Genomic DNA, 18,587 nt, shown 5'->3' with positions numbered 1-18,587 from the left:
GCCCGGGCCGGATGAGTGGGGCTGGACTGAGCCCAGTTATGACTTCGCCGATGTCTCCAAAATATCTCATTGCAAGGTGTTCCGGATGAAGTCACTGCCTTCTCTCATCATTCATTTCATCGCTGCCTGTTGGCTTCCTGCCCTGCCCTCCAAACACACACACACTCGCACACTCGCACACACATGCACACAGGATCACACACACATGCACACACATTCACATGCACACAGGATCACATGCACACACATTCACATGCACACACATTCACATGCACACAGGATCACATGCACACACATTCACATGCACACAGGATCACACACACATGCACACACTTTCACATGCACATGTACTGGTCCTTCCATGGCTCTGCCTTTTCTTGGTTAATGCCATCGCCTCCCTTCAAGGGCCCTTTCCTCCCTCCTTCCTTCCCTTCGCTTCTTTCCTTCTTTCCTCCCTCCTTCCTTCCCTTCGCTTCTTTCCTTCCTTCTTTCCTGCACCAGGAAGCACCTTTGTACACGGTGGTGAAAACACAGCAGCTAGTACTTACCGCAGACTCCCTCCAGCGCAGGCAGGGAGCTCCCCTCTCCACATGCTATCTTATCTAACATGGACAAAACTACTGCGCTAAGCAAATAAGCCAGTCAGAGAACGACAACACATCACATGAGCTCCCTTACACGTGGAATCTAAGGAACAAAATCAACTCACGAGCAAAACAGGTCCAGAGACACGGATGCATGGCACAGACTGACAGAGGTCGGGGCGGGGGGGGGGGGTGTAGGGACAGGAAGGGACTAAGCGAAGAACTTATGTGTATATATGCACAGCCCACAGGCACAAACGAACGCCGTGCCTCTGCACCCTTCTGGCAAGCCTGGAGGCCTCTGCTGCCTCCCTGCCCGTGGCCTTCAGAGTGCGGGACGTCTGGCCCCCCGGCCTCTCCGCCGCCACCTCCTGCTCCTTCTCCGCACTCACCGTGCAGGTCACCGTGGCCCTGCTGCTCTTCCTGGAACCCCACCCTCCTCCTGCCGCGGGGCCTGTCCCCCAGAGCTCTGGGTGCCCAGGCTCTGCCTCCGCACTGGGGTCTCCGCTTGGTGCTGGCTCCCAGGGAGGCCCCCCATCTGTCCCTTGTCCTGTGGGGAACTTGTGCTGGGCTGAACTCTGGCCGTCCCACGGTCCATCATCGGAGGGTCTCTCCTGAGGCAGCAGCGAGCCTCGCCCAGTGGGCCCGCCAGGCGCTCGCGCCCACTTGAGGCGGGTCCCATGGAGCTCACAGGATCCATCAAGAGACAACGCCTCCTGTCGACACCCTTATAAATACACGTCAGGGCGGGTGAGCGGAGCACGCGGCCGCGGGAAGGCTCAGGGACCCAGCGAACCTGGTCTGTTTATCTGGTTACATTGGGCCGTAGGGACCGAACATGGAAATAGACGCCCCAAGGCACCAGGCATGTTTCTCCCTCGCCATTTTACCTTTGGCCCGTCAGGGTTGGTTAACGGGGGGCACAAATCCTTGATGGGAGCGTGGGTTCATGAGCGAAGAATGAGCGGGAACATTTCACTTCCAGCCGCGCAGGGGAATGTGGTCCCCACCTGGGCCGTGAAGGGTGGGGACAGAAAGCCACGGGATGGGGGCCGGGGCGGGGGGATGCCCGGTGGCCTCAGGCACAGCACCGGGACCGTGAGGAGCAGGCGGGCCTCTTGGTCTGCGTTCCCAGCTGGGAGTCACTGCCCTCATTCAAGGAGGCCCAGCAGGAAGGGCTCTGTGGGAACGCGGCCATGGGGACCGGGGGTCTGGGGGTGGCCGAGGTGGTTTCTACTCCGCGTGTTCCTCTGACGTGTGCTAATCTGATGCACAGGGCAGCTGCGTAATTGTGGTGTTGTTAATCCTCACCCGAGGATGGTTTTCCATCGGTTTTTAGAGAGAGTGGAAGAGAGGGGTAGAGACAGAGAGAGAAACATTGATGTGAGAGGGACACATCCACTGGCTGTCTCCTGCAGGCAGCCTGCAACCGAGGTACATGCCCTTGAACAGACTCGAACCCAGGACCCTTCAGTCCGCGGGCTGATGCTCTAGCCACTGAGCCAGTCCGGCCAGGGTGGGACAGGGCACCTGCAACCACGTTTCCAGCAAATGGAACGAGGCCCCCGGGCTCTGAGCTTTGACTCATGCTGCTCCCCCAGAGACGCCCTTCCTCTTCCTCTTCCCCTGAGGAACGCTTGGCGTGTGCACCCCAAAGCCGGCTCCCCTGAGAACCGCTGGCATCCTCCCAGGGCCCAGCTCCCCGTCCTGGTTCACTGCTGCTCACTTGCACACACAGCGAGGACAGGAGCTCATCGATCGGGTGCTGTTCATGGACCGTTTCCCTGATGAGCGAGCAGTCACTTGAGGGCAGAGGACCTGCGGCCTTCGTCGGGGTCGCCCCTCACCCAGAGTCTGGGCCGAGAGCCCTGCCCGAAGCAGATGCTCACAGACCCCCACAGGCTCATCCACAGGACCCATGGGCAAAGGAAAGGTGGCTGAGACAGTCCGCGCGTCTACGGCAACGCCCTGGGCTGGGAAACGAGCGGGTGCAGGAATGAAAGAACGAGCAACTAGGTGAATAAGAGCAGGGAGGTGGGGAAATCTCGCATCTGTGAGATGCCAGAGCAGACCTACAGCTTCCCGGACCTCTCTCCCCTGGTGGACACAGAGGCACCTGGCGGGAGCCGTGCCTCAGGGCAGGAACGGCAGCGCGTGGCCGCTGGCGGGTCCGTGACTCACCCGTTCGCCGTCCAACAGCAGGTGAGCCCGGAAGACGGCGGCGTCGCTGATGGGCACCTCCTCGTTCCTGTACGAGATCTGGAAGACGCGGCTGTGCACGGCGCTCTCGTGGACGCAGGCCGCGTGCAGGCTGTCGCCCTCTGCAAAACAGGAGGGCGAGGGGCCCGTGAACCCCAGGACCCCGGACCCCGGCCTCCTCGGTGTCTGTCCGGCCCGAGGAGAGCAATGCCCAAACCCCGTTCCCCTTCCTGCAGTGTGGCCTTGGTCAGGCCACGAAATCGGAGCGTAAATAAGGGAGAATCCTGGCCGCTCACTTCTCCTAAAGGACGTGCGGCTCCCTTGAGATGGGGGTAGGAGTGTGTTGAACTGTGCAAGTCTCCCCACCGAGCAGACTCCCTGGCGAGCCGAACGCGGTCCCAGGACGACTCTACACCAGATCGCTTCCTGGGCCTTTCCAGGAACAGGGACAGTGGAGCCACCTGGGAGGCCAGCTGGTGAGGTTTCTGGGGAACGGGCAGAAGGGAAAGCCGCCTGCAGGAGACGTTCCCGGGTTTTTCCAGGAAGTGAGCGGCGTGACTTTTCCTAGCTCCTAAGTGCTTTCCGAAGGCCGGGCCGGGGCACTCACTGCGGGGTACAGAGATCTGACCTTCTGTGAGGCCACGGAGGCTGCCACGCTCCCGGGAGCCCGTCGCCCCCAGCAGGGACACTGCGGGAGAAAGGGGCTCCCGGGGAGAAGGGCCCCGGAGCCTGGTGACTTTGTCTGGAGTGTGGGAGGTGGGGAGCCCTGTGCGACTGGGACAGACACCTCCCAGCAAGGAGGTAATCCTATACTGTGTGTATCAGGCAAGGACACCCATTTCCAGAAATAAGGGTGCCTCCACGAAAGCTGGGGCCCGGGGATGACTCTGGGGGCTCACACAGGCCCACGGGGTCATGAGTCAGAGGTCAGCTGGGCCGCACTGTGACCTGGGCCAGCTCACCAGGTACAGGCTGGGGTCTGCAGACAACGGTGGCTATGTGAGTGATGCTAAGGGGTTACGACCTGGGTCCAAGGGGTGGGCCCTCGAGGCCGTGCATACCCCTGGCCCAGCAAGGCATTCGCCATGGAGGGTACAGTCGCCCCCTCACCTGTGGGGGTATGACCCGCCACGGGTGCCGAAACCTCAGATAGTAACTGGTCCTACACAGGGGCGGGCACAAGCAGGTCTGCAGTTGTCCGCGTGGAAAAAGACACGCAGGTCGTGATGACGACAACAGCTTTATGGACTCAAAAGAACATCACCCTGCACCTGCCGACCCGCTGTTGCCCACGCCTGTACATTCCGCTTTCTCCTGCGTGCGCACACCTGTGCACATGTCACCTCACCAGCTAGGCAGGCACAGTACGTTAGGAATGAAACAGAACCGCCAGAACGATACACCGTGATAAAAGGCATGTGAATGTGACGGTGGTGGAGCCGGCCCTACGTGACCCGTGGGGAAGCCCCAGTCCAGGTGAGGGCTTACCACAGACCGGCCCGCATGGTGCCCAGGTCGGGCACACATTTACAGAGCCCATGGCTGACCAAGCTCCCCGCACCCAGCCCGAGGATTTGGCAGAGGCGTTGGGTGAGCGCAGTGGCAGGGAGCTGGGTCTGGGCTCGGGAAGCCAGCCCACTGCAGCTGCCTCTGTTTCCCCTGCGTCCCTGCGGGGACCAGCCCCCCGCCCCCACCCCTCCCCGGTCCTGTGCTGACTGCCTGCACTGAACCCACCCGAGCACAAGGCGGGCTTTCTGTGAGGAGCAGAACCCAGGCTCTATCTTCTCTCCTGAAACCCTCTCTGTCTCAGGCCATCAGGAGACCCAGCCCCAGGAGGCTAAGGCCCTGCTATGTGACCCCGCACTCCTGCACCATCTGCTGGGCCATCTGCTGCCCAGAGCCGCGTGCGGCCAGCATCGCAGGCAGCGCACCTGCTGTTTGTGAGAGCGGCAGCACCCCTCCCAGCGGTGTCCCCTGTGGCTCCAAGGAGCACAGAGCCGCTCTCCGGCCCATGGAGACCATGGGAGGTAGGGGCCAGCGGGGACCTGCTACAGAAATAGTACGGAGCCCCGAGAGTCACTGCTGAGCGGGCGAGCCCCGGTGATGGCTCTGCATCTGTCTCTGCAGGGACGGAAGGTCCCTCCGAGGGCCAGTCCCACTGCCCAGGGCTGAGCCACACCTCACCAGCCAGAGAGATCAGCAGCCTCAGTCCCCAACTCGGCTGCCCTCCCCCCTCCCCAGCTGTGAATGAGTGGCACTCCCCATTCACTGGGTGTTCTCGCTGCCCCCTCTCCTCTATGCCTCACCTTCCCCTATGGACTCCTCCACCTGGTCCATTATCTGGGTCAGACCTGCAGTCAAGAAAGGGGGCAGAACCTTCCAAATGGGTTAGCCCAGGAACCAACCAATCAGAGGGCAGCATCCTGTAGGCCACCTGCTGGGCCAGCCTAAGTCCCTGATTCAGGACTGTAGGGAGTGTGAGGCCCTGGGGCAGGGCCAGGCTAAGGGGCCAGTGCTGGGGAGGCTAGGAAAGCTCAGGGCAGTGGTTTCTCTCTCTCTTTCCCTCCTCACTCCCTTTAAAAATCAATGGAAAATATATCCTCAGGTGAGGATTAAAAAATAAGATTATTTTTTTAAAATATATTTTATTGATTTTTTACAGAGAGGAAGGGAGAGGGATAGAGAGTTAGAAACATCGATGAGAGAGAAACATCGATCAGCTGCCTCCTGCACACCCCCTACTGGGGATGTGCCCGCAACCAAGGTACATGCCCTTGACCGGAATCGAACCCAGGACCCTTTAGTCCGCAGGCCGACGCTCTATCCACTGAGCCAAACCGGTTTCGGCGATAAAATTATTAAAATCTTAAAAAAATAATTTCCTTTTGCTTGGCTGGCATAGTTCAGTGGTTGAGCATCGAACTATGAATCAGGAGGTCACAGTTCGATTCCCGGTCAGGGCATATGCCCAGGTTGTGGGCTTGATCCCGTGTAGGGTGTGCAGGAGGCAGCTGATCAATGATACTCTCTCATCATTGGTGTCTCTATCTCTCTCTCCCTTCCTCTCTGAAAATCAGTAAAAATATATTTAAAATATAATAATTTCCTTGTTATTTGACTATTACAAAAAGTCATAAAAAATGTAGAGAAGGCTAGTTGTGTGCACTTGATGAAACAAAATGAACCACCAAGCTCCAGCAATGACCCACAAACACCCCCCGCGGTCTCTCTCCTCATTTATGAAGTCTTTGAGATGGAAAATAAAACCAGACGCTTCCTCCCAGCCCCGGGCCAGGTGCGCTCACTCCTCGGTAAGATCAATAGCCATCATTAGCGCCAAGGCTGCCCATCGGAAAATGTGGGCCAGCCAATAACACCCACCTCAGCCGGCGGAGGAAAAGCACATTTACTGCAGGGAAGAAAAACAAGGACATTCATTTTCAGGACTCGCGACTTCTGTCGTGTGTGAAACTTAAACGGTCTCCACCTGACCTTCCCCTCTAGGCCAAAGTGACCAAGCCTGGGATGTGTGCTCCCGGGCAGCCTGCCGGCAGGAAGTGAAGTTCCTGTCACTCTCCCTCCATCCTGCCACTGGCTCAGCACAGCAGCCCTGAGGGCCAAGGCGGGATACCACTCGGTTGAGCAATAGAGTTCCTCTCCCCATAGGATTTATACGAAAGTAAGAGGGGAAAAAAGAAACCTTCAAGTAATCATTCCTGTGATGTCATAAATGCTACAAAAATAAAAACTGGCCCTAGCTGGTGTGGCTCGGTGGATAGAGTGTCGGCCTGCAGACTGACTGAAGGGTCCCAGGTTCGATTCCCGGTCAGGGCACATGCCTGGGTTGCGGGCTCAGTCCCCTGTGTGGGGCACGCAGGAGGCAGCTGATCGATGATTCTCTCTCATCACTGATGTTTCTATCTCTCCTTTCCCCTCTGAAATCCATCAATCAGTAAATACATATAAAAGAAAAAGAAAAACCGAAGGAAACGGAAATATGGAGCCCTTAGCTTGGGGGTGGGGTGTCAGCTGCTGGTCTGGAGGTGACAGCCACCATTCTTTCGGGTTATTAACACTGAAGCTTGGCAGGGGCCGCAGCAGACCCTGCAGACCAATGAGAAAAGCCAGGCTCCAGGCAGGGCTCCCAGAGGGAGCGGTTGCAGCCCTCAGAGCCCCTGGGATGAAGGCCACAGAGCAGAGGCACCCCTGCTTTCAGCCAGGCCGGGAGACTTCCTGGAGGAAGCGGCCTGTGAGCAAAGTTCTGGAGGAGGAGGAGGAAGTGGAGGAGGAAAGAGGCACAGGGGAGGGAAGAAGGAAGGAGAAACATATAAATGCATGTTCATGGGAACGCTCACCCACGTGCAACACGGATGTATGTTGGCCAGCAGGGAGGTCATAGGCGATGGGCACACAGCACATCATGGAAAGATGATAAGAAGCAAAATGCTTCCCACGTGGAGGGTAATCGTGGGGAGAGGAGCTGAGCGGGGGGTGGGGAGGTGGTGACGGTGTGGTCACACCAGGTGTGGGGGAGGCAACACGGGGGAGAAGCACATCCTGTGGGTGTCACACAATGAGGGAGGCCATTCACGTCCGAGGGAGGAGGAAGCGATCCAGGCCCAGCCAGGGCACGTGTGGGGTGAAAACTTGGAAAGTCTTATTTCAAAGACCTCGAAGACAAAGCTTAGAAATTTGCCGGGGACGATGCTTTTAGGCCACGTGGAAGCCTGCCTGTACCCCTGGCCCCGCCTCGCCGAGCCCTCCCCTTGGAAAGCCATCCCATCCTGAATTTCTCAGCTCTGGGGCCGTTCCTCCCGAAGGAAGCTTGGAAGCCTCTACGCTGCCCGCCACTGCTGTTCCCTGCGCCCGGAGGTCGCTGGCGGCCTCCCCTTCACACCCACAGGGTCTCCAGGGGGCACCCAGGCTCCGGGCTGCCTTCAGCCTTTGGCTCTGCTGGGGAGGGCATGGTGAACTCCGCCCAGACCCTCCCTGGAGCCACGCTGGCTCCCCGCGCTGGGCCGCTGGGCCGCGGGTGCCTTGGGTCATAACTAATCGTAGTGGAACTCCCGTCTGTAAAACGTCCAGGGGTCACTGCTTTCAGTATTTCCAGCGCAGGACATCTGCTGAAGGAAATCAATAACAGCTGGTGGCGATTCTGAGGACGCGGTACACTGAGCATTTACAATCATCGCTTTCCTGTTTGTGCTCCCATGCACCCCCACATCGTTTTGGGGTTGTTTCTTATTTCAATGCCTCCTCCACTATGTTCACTATTCGCCTTGATATTACGCAAGAATTCAAAAAGGAAAGTTCCCACAAAGAACAAAGGTTTCTGCGAAGGGGACCAGCCTGACCCTGAGGGGGACTTTGGGGTGTGTGACATCTCAGCTCGGGCCCCCCAAGGCCAGGAGCTGGGCTCCCATATTCCTGTGTAACAACCACTGGGTCACAGCGGGAGCTGGGGGTGCAGACAGGGACATGGACAAGCTCCTGAATTGGGCAAAGTGCTCCCCAGAGCCCGGGGCGATCCTCCCCAGCGGGCCCTGGTGCCCATGACCCACAGCGGCACTGAGGTGGGTGGGTGGCCTGGGTGGGGCGGTGCTGGGTGCAAGCAGGTGGTGAGGAAGAGCTCAGAATTAGTCAGAAGTCAGCAACTAGACAGGGCTGGGACTGCCCTGCAGAAGCTGCATACATCCCCCCTGCTGGTCCAGGGGACTGGGGGGCGAAAGGGCTAGGCCTTCGACATGGAAGGAACAGCAAGAACCTGGGGAGCCCAGAGCCTGGGGCCCTCACTCCACTGAATGCTGCTTCTCTCTCTCTCTCTTTTTTTTTTTTTTTTAAATATATTTTATTGATTTTTTTACAGAGAGGAAGGAAGAGGGATAGATAGTCAGAAACATCGATGAGAGAAACATCGATCAGCTGCCTCTTGCACACCTCCTACTGGGGATGTGCCCGCAACCAAGGTACATGCCCTTGACCGGAATCGAACCCGGGACCCTTCAGTCCGCAGGCTGACGCTCTATCCACTGAGCCAAACCGGTTTTGGCTGCTTCTCTCTTTTTTAAAATAGGTTTTTATTGATTTTTTGAGAGAGAAAGGGACAGGGATAGAGAGACAGAAACATTGATAAGAGAAACATTGATCGGCTGCCTCCTGCATGCCCCCTACTGGGGATGGAGCCCACAACCTGGGCATGTGCCCCATTAGGGAACCAAACGGGTGACTTCCTGGTTCATGGATTGATGCTCAACCACTGAGCCACCCGGCCGGGCTGGATTCTGCCTCTCTAGACACCACAGCCAGCGTTGTCTATTTTCATTTTAGACCTGAGTAGAGCAAAAAAGCCAAGTGAAATCATTCGTCCCAACAAAGACCGCTGGATGAATGAGTGCCCAAGACGCCAGCGGATCCCACGTGTCTGGATTCTTTCCGGCTCTTTGCCAATCCATCCTACCTCACTGTCTAATCGTCTGTATTTTTCTTCCTTTTAACTCGGAAATGCATGCAGGTAGCAGAACATCTATCTGGATGAGCGCAGGCCAGGGTGACTGCCCAAGCGCCCTCCCACAGCTGAACACACAGAGGGGCCCACGAAGGGGTGCAGGGGGCCCACGCTGGCATCAGACATGCGGGTGGACACATCTCAGAGGCTCCCTCCTCCACCGAGTTCTCAGCAGGAAGCAGCACGAGGGTTCCTGGCCGAGCCCCCCTCTTAATCCCCCGCAACTCAAACCCTCAAGAATCCATCGCTGTTTTAAGCCATTAAGGTTTGGAGTCCCTTAGAATGCAGCAATATCCAACTGGAAAGAGTCTGACTGGAAAGCTCACTCTGAGGGCGAAATCCGAAATGCTCTCTGCTCCTCCCCAGGGGTGACCTGTGGTCATTGCTGGCCTCCGGGCACGCTCTGTTCTAAATATTATGCTCGTGTACGACGCAAGGGCACACCAAATGCTCCGTGATTACCCCGTGTCAACGAGACCCAGAAAGAAAATGCTTTTCTCTGCCAATTGCATGTCATTTTCTTTTCTTTGTCTCTGCATGGCCCCATCCTAGTCTCATTTTTTCCAAGCCACTCGCTGGCCTCTGCCAGCTGTGGGGGCCCTGCAGTCTGGTCCTCGCGGGGGGGGGGGGGGGTGTCCGTTCCCGGAGGCGGCTCAGCCAGAGAGGAAACCCAGCTCTCGCTCTGCAGTCACAGGAGAATCGGAGGCCTGGTCCACCTGGGGGTGGCTGCCCTCAGGTCAGCGGGCCTCAGTCCCACCTGACTCCCAGACATCGCCCCTGGGACTGCGTCCTGTCAGGGAACACAAGACCCGCCAGCCTTGAAGCCCTGACCACAGGGCCACTCACAGGCCAGGCGGACGGGCCCTGACCTTGGGCGAGTCCCTGCCCTGGCCCTGTCCAGGTGTCCTCTCTGTGAGATGCCCCTCTGCGCATGGCATCTCTGGGAGACGCACAGCGCCCTTTCACGGACCAGCCCTGACAAGGGCCCTGCAGAGGGCGGGTTCCGAGTCTCCTTTTCCGGTGAGGGAGGGAGGCTCAGAGCTGCCAGTGTCCGAGGCCACACAGCCAGTTGGGGCTCACACCCCCATGGAGGGGCTCACACCCCTCCTCTCAGTCAAGATCACCGACCTCCTTCTGGCAGAGACGGGGTGGGAGGGGGCACAGCACAGGCAACAGCGACGGGGAGCGGCAGGCCCGAGGGCACACGGTGCCCGCAGTGATCCACGAAGGCCTGCCAGTGGGGATGAGCCCCCCTCCCCCCCTGCTCACCTGTCTGCCCGACGACGGAGGCGCTCAGTCTGTGTGGGATCCTTGAGGACACCTTCAAGGCCACGCGGATCTGGTAATACCTAAGAAAGAGCAGAGATCACACTCCTGATTGCTGGCTTCTTCCAGAAACACCTAGACTCCATCCTAAGGGCCCTTGGGAAGCAGGGATGTGTCCAGACATGCGTGGTCATCGGCACCAGGGAGGCTCGCTCTGTAGCATGAACAGTGAGGGAGGGATGGGGCGGGACAACTGGAGACAGGAAGCCGAGTTCACCTGAGAATTAAAAACTTGTCGTCTGGCCCTGGCCGGTTTGGCTCAGTGGACAGAGTGTCGGCCGGCGACTGAAGGGTCTTGAGTGTGATTCTGGTCAAGGGCACATACCTTGGTTGCAGGTTCCCTGACCCTGGTCCGGGCGCATGCAGGAGGCAATCCATTGATGTGTCTCTCTCACATCGAGGTTTCTCTCCGTCTCTCCCTTCCACTCTCTCTAAAAATCGATGGGAAAATATCCTCCCATGAGGATTAACAACAAAAAAACAACCTGTCTTCTGAAAAGCACTCCATTAAGAGGATGACAAAGCAAACCCTGGGGAGAGAGAAAACATGTGCAAACCGCATGCCCACGATCCTCCTTATCTACGGATTCCATATTGCGCGTTTCCCTGCCGGCTTCATTCAGGTCTGAGCTGGCGTGACTGGCCATGAATTCAAGTATATGTGATGCCGAGATCCAGCTAAACAGAAACACACCTAAAGCACGGTGAGTCCTGATCAGCGGGCAAAAGTGCTGACCCAGAGGCGCCCAGGAACCTGACCCTGCAGGTCCCCTGGGAGCAACGGCTCATTGTCAGGGTCAGTGACTCCATCGTGAAATCCCAGGGAAGCGCCGTCACCGACAGCCGTGGACACCGTCATCCGTGGAAGGAGATGGGCAGAAGGGCCCGCCCTGTCTGTCGGGGCAGCTGCTTCTCAGCTGTAGCCATGACAACATAATATTTTATTATTTTTTTAAATACGTTCTTATTGATTTCAGAAAGGAAGGGAGAGGGAGCGTTAGAAACATCAATGATGAGAGAGAATCATGGATCGGCTGCCTCCTGCACACCCCCTACTGGAGATGGAGCTCGCAACCCGGGCATGTGCCCTGACCAGGAATTGAACTGTGACCTCCTGGTTCATAGGTCGACGCTCAACCACTGAGCCACACCGGCCGGGCGGGCCATGGTTGATAGGGAACCACTTATCCACAGCAGAGAGGCTGGCAAAAGGCTCCCGGCACTCTCACGCCAGAGATGAGTCTTGTTGCCGCACCTTCCAGGAGTCCCCTTTGGTGACAGATATCAAAACTCGCTTCCAACCAACTCCCAATCACTTCTGAATTCTCACTCCTTAAAAACACTGGAGGCCAAGGAGCCTCGCTTCAGGGAGTGACTCATCATTTGGAACTTCAGAGGCGTCTATAGAAATATGTTGAAAGAAATATGTTCAAAACCACATAGAATACAACTGCTACCTTTTCCTTCCTTTGTATCCCTTACAGCTCTTACCACCACACGAAGGAGAGAAAAGAAAAAAAATCTAATAAACACGCGCTCTCCGTTGATTCTGGAAATCTCCATCATGACAGCTGCTGGAGGAGACAGCCGTGCCCTGTTCACCTCTGTTTCCAGCAACTAACGCAGAGCTGGCGTATGGCTGGCACCCACCCCATGCCAGAGGAATGAATGAATGAATGAATGAATGAACGAACATGTCCCAGGAACAGAGACTCCCTCAGCAAACCCCAGGTTATGGCATCCAACCCCCACATGGCCACTCTGTGAGCGCCTGAGAATCCACATGCAATCCTTACAAAGTCAACAGAACCAGGAACATGTCCTCTGCGGGAACAGAGCTCTGTGACATTTAGTCGTAATCACTTGCCCATCCAGTCTATTATGAAACGGCCAGTCTGACCCAGGGACACCAGACAGGACCTAAGATACAAATTACTGTTTGTGAAAAGGTCAAAACTGAGGCTCAAGTCGGCAAACTTAACAGTGTTCCTTCGCTGAGCCCCTTTCTCCACGGGTGACAAGACCTGTGTCAGCTCACAGAATTGTCAGGACAGGCAGACAGGCGGACGGGACAGTGCCCGGCAGCCATTGGAGTGATGCTCAACCCCCATATTTCATTAGAGATAAAATATTGTCATTATTTCCTAAGACCCGTGGGACCCAGACATCGTCCCCCATCCACGATCCCAATCTTTCCTCCGGCCTCCCCGGCGGGGGAGCTGGGACAGGCGAGGGTCTGGGTGGGCGAGATGCCTACGGCACATTGTACCTGACCCTACAGAATGGCAGACACAACACTAAGGCTCTCTACAGTCCAGAACAGCGGTCACCGACCTTTCGGACCTCACTGACCACCAGTGATGTGCGGGCCACCGGTTGGCGACCGCTGCTCTCTGATGTGGTGCGCCCCCTGGTGGGGAAATTTCTCTCTTGGAGTCTCCTGAGGCAACACTGCACATGGTCAAGGGTGTGGACTGCCACTGGCCATGAGACCAGCTTGCCGGTGGAAGAGCAGCTGATCCTGGGTGAAACTCTCTGGCCTAGGAGGGGAGCCGGGACGTCCTGCCAAGTAAGGGAGGCCTTGGTGTTCGAAACGAATCAGAAAAAGCAGACCCAGGAAGTGGCCGCTCTATTTTCACTACACACTCACCTACCGGTCCGTCTGTTCTGACAGTATCCAGCCGCCGAGACAAGACTGCACGACACTTTGTTAAATTATTGGCCTTGACAGCAAATAATGAAACCCTTCGTCGTGCCTCACTCGGCGGCCATCGTTAGCGTCACCTGGTGGTTCCGGCCCACGAGGCAGCCCAGCTGGGCTTCCTGATCCGCGTGGGCAGCCAGGTGGCCCCGTTGCTCTCGGAAAAGGGGTGCTGCCAGTCTCCCGCCGCCCCGAGAAGCTCCGTTTGCTGGTGAAAGGAAGGCTCCTTCCGAGAGCCGGTACCCAGCGGGACGCGACCCAAGCACCTGGCACCCACGATGCCCACGGATGGCAGCGCGTCCCCTTTGGTTGGAGGGAACACTGACTTGCCTCGCCTGCGTGTCGCTTGACGAGATGAGCCGCGTGCAGGCTGCGCTCCTGCTCCTGCACAGCTTGAGAGGACACGGGAAATGGGGAACCTCAGACCGGAAGAGCGACCGGGGTCTCGGCAGAGAGAACATTTCTAATTGGCAAGACCGCCGCCGCCACCGGCCCAGCAGCCAGCGCAGGACAGGCTGGGGAAGCCGACCCGGTCCGGGTCTTCGCGCAGAGGGACGCAGGCAGGGTGTGAGGGCAGGGGCAGCACCCGCGCTGCAGCGTTCACCCCCACAGGCCCGGGTAGGACACCCGATGGGCCACGTACGGGAGGCGCGTGACCTGGGGCCATCACTTAGCCTCTGAGCACAGGTTTTCTCACCTGGAAAATCAACCGTTGATTGACTGGGTATGACGGACAGATGGGATAGGGCACCGGGAAGCCCCGGCGCAGGGCATGCGGTCGTGTGAGCACGGGTCCTCTTAAAGCTATCTTTGTAAAAAAAATTAAAAATAAGAAAAATAAAGCTATCTTTGTGCCCTGGCCGGTGCGTCGGTGGTTAGGACACTGCACCAAAGGGTCGTGGGTTAGATTCGCAGCCAAGGGCACTACCTGGGTTGAGTGTTCGCTGCCCGCCCCCGGTTGGGGCAGGTGCAGGAGGCAACCAGTCGATGTGTCTTTCTCACATCTCTCTCTCTCTCTCTCTCTCTCTCTCTCTCTCTCTCTCTCTCCCTCTCCTTACCTCTCTCCTTCCCTCTCTCTGAAAAGCAATGGGAAGAAAATTCTCAAGTGAGACTTCACAAAACCGAAACCAAAAGCTGGCTGTGCTTTTTCTCACCGTGTGGCTCACCCAGGTGCTGCTGATGGGAGGCAGTGACGTAGAAGTGGGGGAAGACCCCAAAGGCCACCCAGATGTTTGCTCGGTCCCTGCCAGGACCCAAGACGGCGACTTTGGACTCGTCCAGTCCACTGTACCGATATACTGGGATGCACTTAATTCTTGGATGTGTATTGCTATTAAGTGATGAGAAACACCTTCTACCAATAGATGGATAAGTCATCTTACCGTTACTTTCAGGTACTTCGTCATTATTAACAATACCAATGGCAACATCGAGGAAGAATAAAGGAGGGCACCAGTTCTTACAAGCTGACCTTGAATCCGGCCAGGCGACTTCCTTCCCAAGACCCACACCTGGGCCCCTCCCAACCTCGCCAAGAACCGAGGGGGTTGCCACAGGCGCTGCCCATTGCCACGTGCTTGGACAGGGTGTTAGTCCACAGTGAGCTCGAGAAGGACCTGCCCAACTCGAACCTCTTGGCTGGCCGCAGTGACCAGTCCTGGTACGAGGCAGGCAGGGCATGTCTGCCCCGCTCTGCTCCAGTCTGGGGCTCCAAATCCCCCTCCAGGTGTCAAGTCTAGGACACCTGGCAGTGTGTGACACACCTGAACACTCTCAGCAAGCGAAGCCTCAACTCTGGTCCCCCCAGGAGACATTGGAGGGGACTCAGAGCACCGTTTGGCTGCTGTGGTGTGAGGGGACCAGACGTGGGCAAGGGCAGCACCGGGGGATCGGAGAGGGAAGGTCCCTGTGCAAATCCAGGCTGGCACGGTGGTGGCTTACACCAGGGCGTTAGCAGAGTGAGGCACGTCATAGGCGGGATGTTTTGCCAGGATTTCCGGCTGACTGGGATATGAGGTGTGAGACAGAGAGAGGTCAAGAGTCACCCTAAGATGCTGTCCTCGACGACCGGATGGAGTTGCCAGGAACCGAGATGGGTTGCGGATGGAGAGGTTTGGGAGGGGAGCAGAGAGATGGTCAGTGTGGATGTACCGAGTTGAGGCAAGGCCTTTTAGACAGCAAGATGGCCACGTGCAGTCGAATGCCTACCGGGCAAGTCCCAAAGTCTGGAGGAGGCTGAGCTGATGACACAAATCAGGACGCCAGTGGCACGGGGCGGTATTTCCCCCACGGAACCAGGTGGCCAGGAAGCGAGTGTAGGTAGAGGAGCGCTGCCAGGTCGGTTGGGTACGGCCTGAGATGCGGAATGGGCTGCATTTCGATCAAAGGCGGGTCCCTCGCCTTCACTCTCCAGAGCCACGCCCAGGCTGCCGGCTGCAGTGCGCGCCTCCTGCTCAGGAAACGGCGCAGCCAGGGGACCAGGCTCCTCCTCCTGGGCCAGGGCTCCATCCACCTCCTCTCCCTCCTGCTCCCCCTCTCCCTCCTGCTCCCCCTCTCCCTCCTGCTCCCCCTCTCCCTCCTGCTCCCCCTCTCCCTCCTGCTCCCCCTCTCACTGCCTCCAAGCACTTGAGATTAAAGATGGATCTCAGCTGGGGCTGCCTCAGGCCTATGCCTGATCCTCAGCGCTCAATCTGCTTTCTCAGCACCCCGCGTGAAAACAACACGGGCTCTTTCTTGCCGGCTATAACCGAGCACACCACCTCTACGTCACACCGCTTCTCACGGCTCCACAGCCCGCTGCGCCACGGGAGGGAAACCGGAGGTGGGCCTGAGCTTTCCACAGACCCCACAAGCGACGAGTCTGTGGGACTGAACTGCAGCAGGGAAGCTCTGTCGCACAGCGGGGAGAAGGGACTGTAAGTGCGCCCCCCGCACGGACACGCACGCCCACGGTGAGCCGGTGAGGCGATGGGTGCTGAAGCCACCTTAGCAGCTCCTTTCACAATAGACGTCTGCCAGGTCATCACGCCACGCACCTGAAACTCCCACAGTCCCATGTCACTTCTCCCTCATGAAGCTCGAAAGTGAAACAAAGCAGAAAGCAGAACTCCCCCATGAGGCCACGAGCGCCAGCGTGTGTCCCTGAGGCCCGGGTCAGTGGTGAGGAGAAAAGCACCTGCTTCCACCCAAAAGGAACAGCCTCCAGGCCGCCCGCCCCGGCTCTCCCCAGCCAGGCCGTGTAGCCCAGAGTCCCAGAGGTGATCGGGGGACAGACAGGCTGTCGCGGGCTCAGGACACCTGGGCAGCAGTGCAAATCCCAGACCCCAATATTGCCCTATGGCTTCAGTTTTTAATATTTTAAAAATTTATTTCAGAGAGGAAGGGAGAGGAAAAGAGAGACAGAAACATCAATGATGAGAATCATTGATCGGCTGCCTCCTGCATGCCCCCTACTGGGGATCGAGCCCACAACCCGGGCATGTGCCCTGACGGAGAATCGAATCATGACGGGTTCATAGGTCAACACTCAACCACTGAGCCACGCTGGCCGGGCGACCTCGTGACTTCTAAGAAGGCCCCTGCGTAGCCAGTGAAGAAGCTGAGACCTGAGGAGGTGAGGCACTTGCCCTGGGCACCTGGCCAGTGACAGAGAAATGGAATCCGAACCAAGACCTCTGTCCCTTTGGGGACAGCTCTATGGGCTGCCCCCACGCAGGCTGTTCAGTGTCGTCGGGAGGCCCGAGGGAGGGCCACTGGGAGTGTGAGCTGGAGGGGCCCACACCACCTGGGCATGCGCTCTGCATTGACTCGACGGGGCGGTCGCTGGGCCTGTGGGTGGTTCTGGGCTCAGCGGAGGCATTTCATCTCCGCAGGGATAGCGTCAGCCCCTGCAGGCTCCTGTCCCTGCAGACCCGCCGAGTCAGCCCCAGCCGGGATTCAGAGGATCCAAGGCCTCACGCAGCAGTGGGCTCACGCAGTCCCAGGCTCCACCGGAACCAAGAGTAAAAAAATGGTCAGGGTCTCTGTGAACAGGAATGTGGATTTGCTAGAACATCATCCCGAGTGCCCATCTCCAGAGGCACCGCGGTGGCCAACCCTGCTCGCTGGCAGAGGCAGGATGGTCACGCCGTGCCACGGGGAGGGAAGAGTATCTTTTTATGGAAATAAGGATTATGGAATCTGCGAGGAAGAAGCCTCTTAGAAATCGCTGAGCCGACCTCTACCCCTCGTGCCGGATGGAAAGGCAGGTGGTGACAGTCCTGTCACACTGATTTCAGGAAAAATAAAGAGGGGGAACGGCTTGGTTTGCACTGGTGGGAAGTCATGTGACTGAAATGGAGCATTAGACCAATGGCTTCCGGTGTGAACGTGCTACCCACTGGCTATCCATGGGGGGAGGGGCACTGTCTTTGCAAACAGGTCCCCGTCAGGCCCTGGCGCTGCGACCTTGAGGTCCACCTGCTCGCTGACCTCCCCGTCTGCCCCTCTGCAAGCTCACCACTCGGCGTGGCCCTCAACCACGTCTAACCCCCACTCCCTCTCACAAGTGGAGTGGGCACAAAGGATCAGCAGACTTGACTGAAAGAAGTGGAAGAATAAAAAGATCATTTCTGACAGAAGCAGACGAATCAATTAATTGATCTCTGGCGAGCCAAGGTAATCGTATTTCAGAGTCTATTAAGGCCGGTTGAGGCTGCTTAGCTAATTTCACAGGGAGCTGGCTGTCCCTGACATGAGGCCGTGATGGCAAACGTCAGGGCACACACACGGCTGGCAGCTTCTTCCGGGAACCGCCTGACCTAAACTCACCCCTCTTCCCTCCGGTGGGGAAAGGCAGGGGAGCCGCTTCGAGGGTTCGATCTTCACATTTCTATGAGCACCTGACCTTTCGCATCAGACCTGGTCACACCGAGCGGAGGGCCTTTGCACAGTGCTCTGCGGACAGGGCCGAGTTTACCCCCAAACCATGGAACACCGCGGAGCAGCCGATCCTCTCAGTGGCCCTGGAGAGGCAGGAGACGGACCTGAACCTCGGCCGGAAAACTCCACTCAGAAGGGAAATCGGTTCCAGGGAGAGCGTCGTCGGGATTAGGACTGAACATGGAACTGGAATTCATTTTCCAGGACAGATCCTGGTTCCCACTCAGCTCACAATACCAGCGAGGAAGGCCCACGGTGCCGTAAGCACGCACAAACCAGTTATGAATGTGTTGTGTGTGACTCTGGCTTTGATTGAGCCTAATTCAGGGGTGGGCAAACTTTTTGACTCGAG

At 57.6% G+C, this 18,587-nt stretch overlaps 1 protein-coding gene across 7 annotated transcripts in view; it reads right to left on the bottom strand.

Annotated features, from left to right (window-relative positions):
* FAM135B (family with sequence similarity 135 member B) overlaps positions 1 to 18,587 on the bottom strand; it is a 96,950-nt gene that overhangs the window by 34,367 nt on the left and 43,996 nt on the right. For all 7 annotated transcript variants that reach the window (XR_013959354.1, XM_080647115.1, XM_080647113.1 and 4 more), the window contains 2 exons: positions 10,558 to 10,637; positions 2,766 to 2,905 (listed from right to left, as the gene is read on the bottom strand). Coding sequence is in view for 6 of the 7 variants with exons in the window: in XM_080647115.1 (XP_080503241.1) it covers positions 2,766 to 2,905; positions 10,558 to 10,637 (220 nt within the window). In the remaining variant the exon portion in view is untranslated. The remainder of the gene's footprint in view (positions 1 to 2,765; positions 2,906 to 10,557; positions 10,638 to 18,587) is intronic.

Source organism: Plecotus auritus (assembly GCF_963455305.1).
Source record: "Plecotus auritus genome assembly, chromosome: 11".
Lineage (NCBI taxonomy): Eukaryota > Metazoa > Chordata > Mammalia > Chiroptera > Vespertilionidae > Plecotus > Plecotus auritus.
Note: the sequence above shows the minus strand (reverse complement) of the source record. Positions and strands in the feature narration are given on the sequence as shown.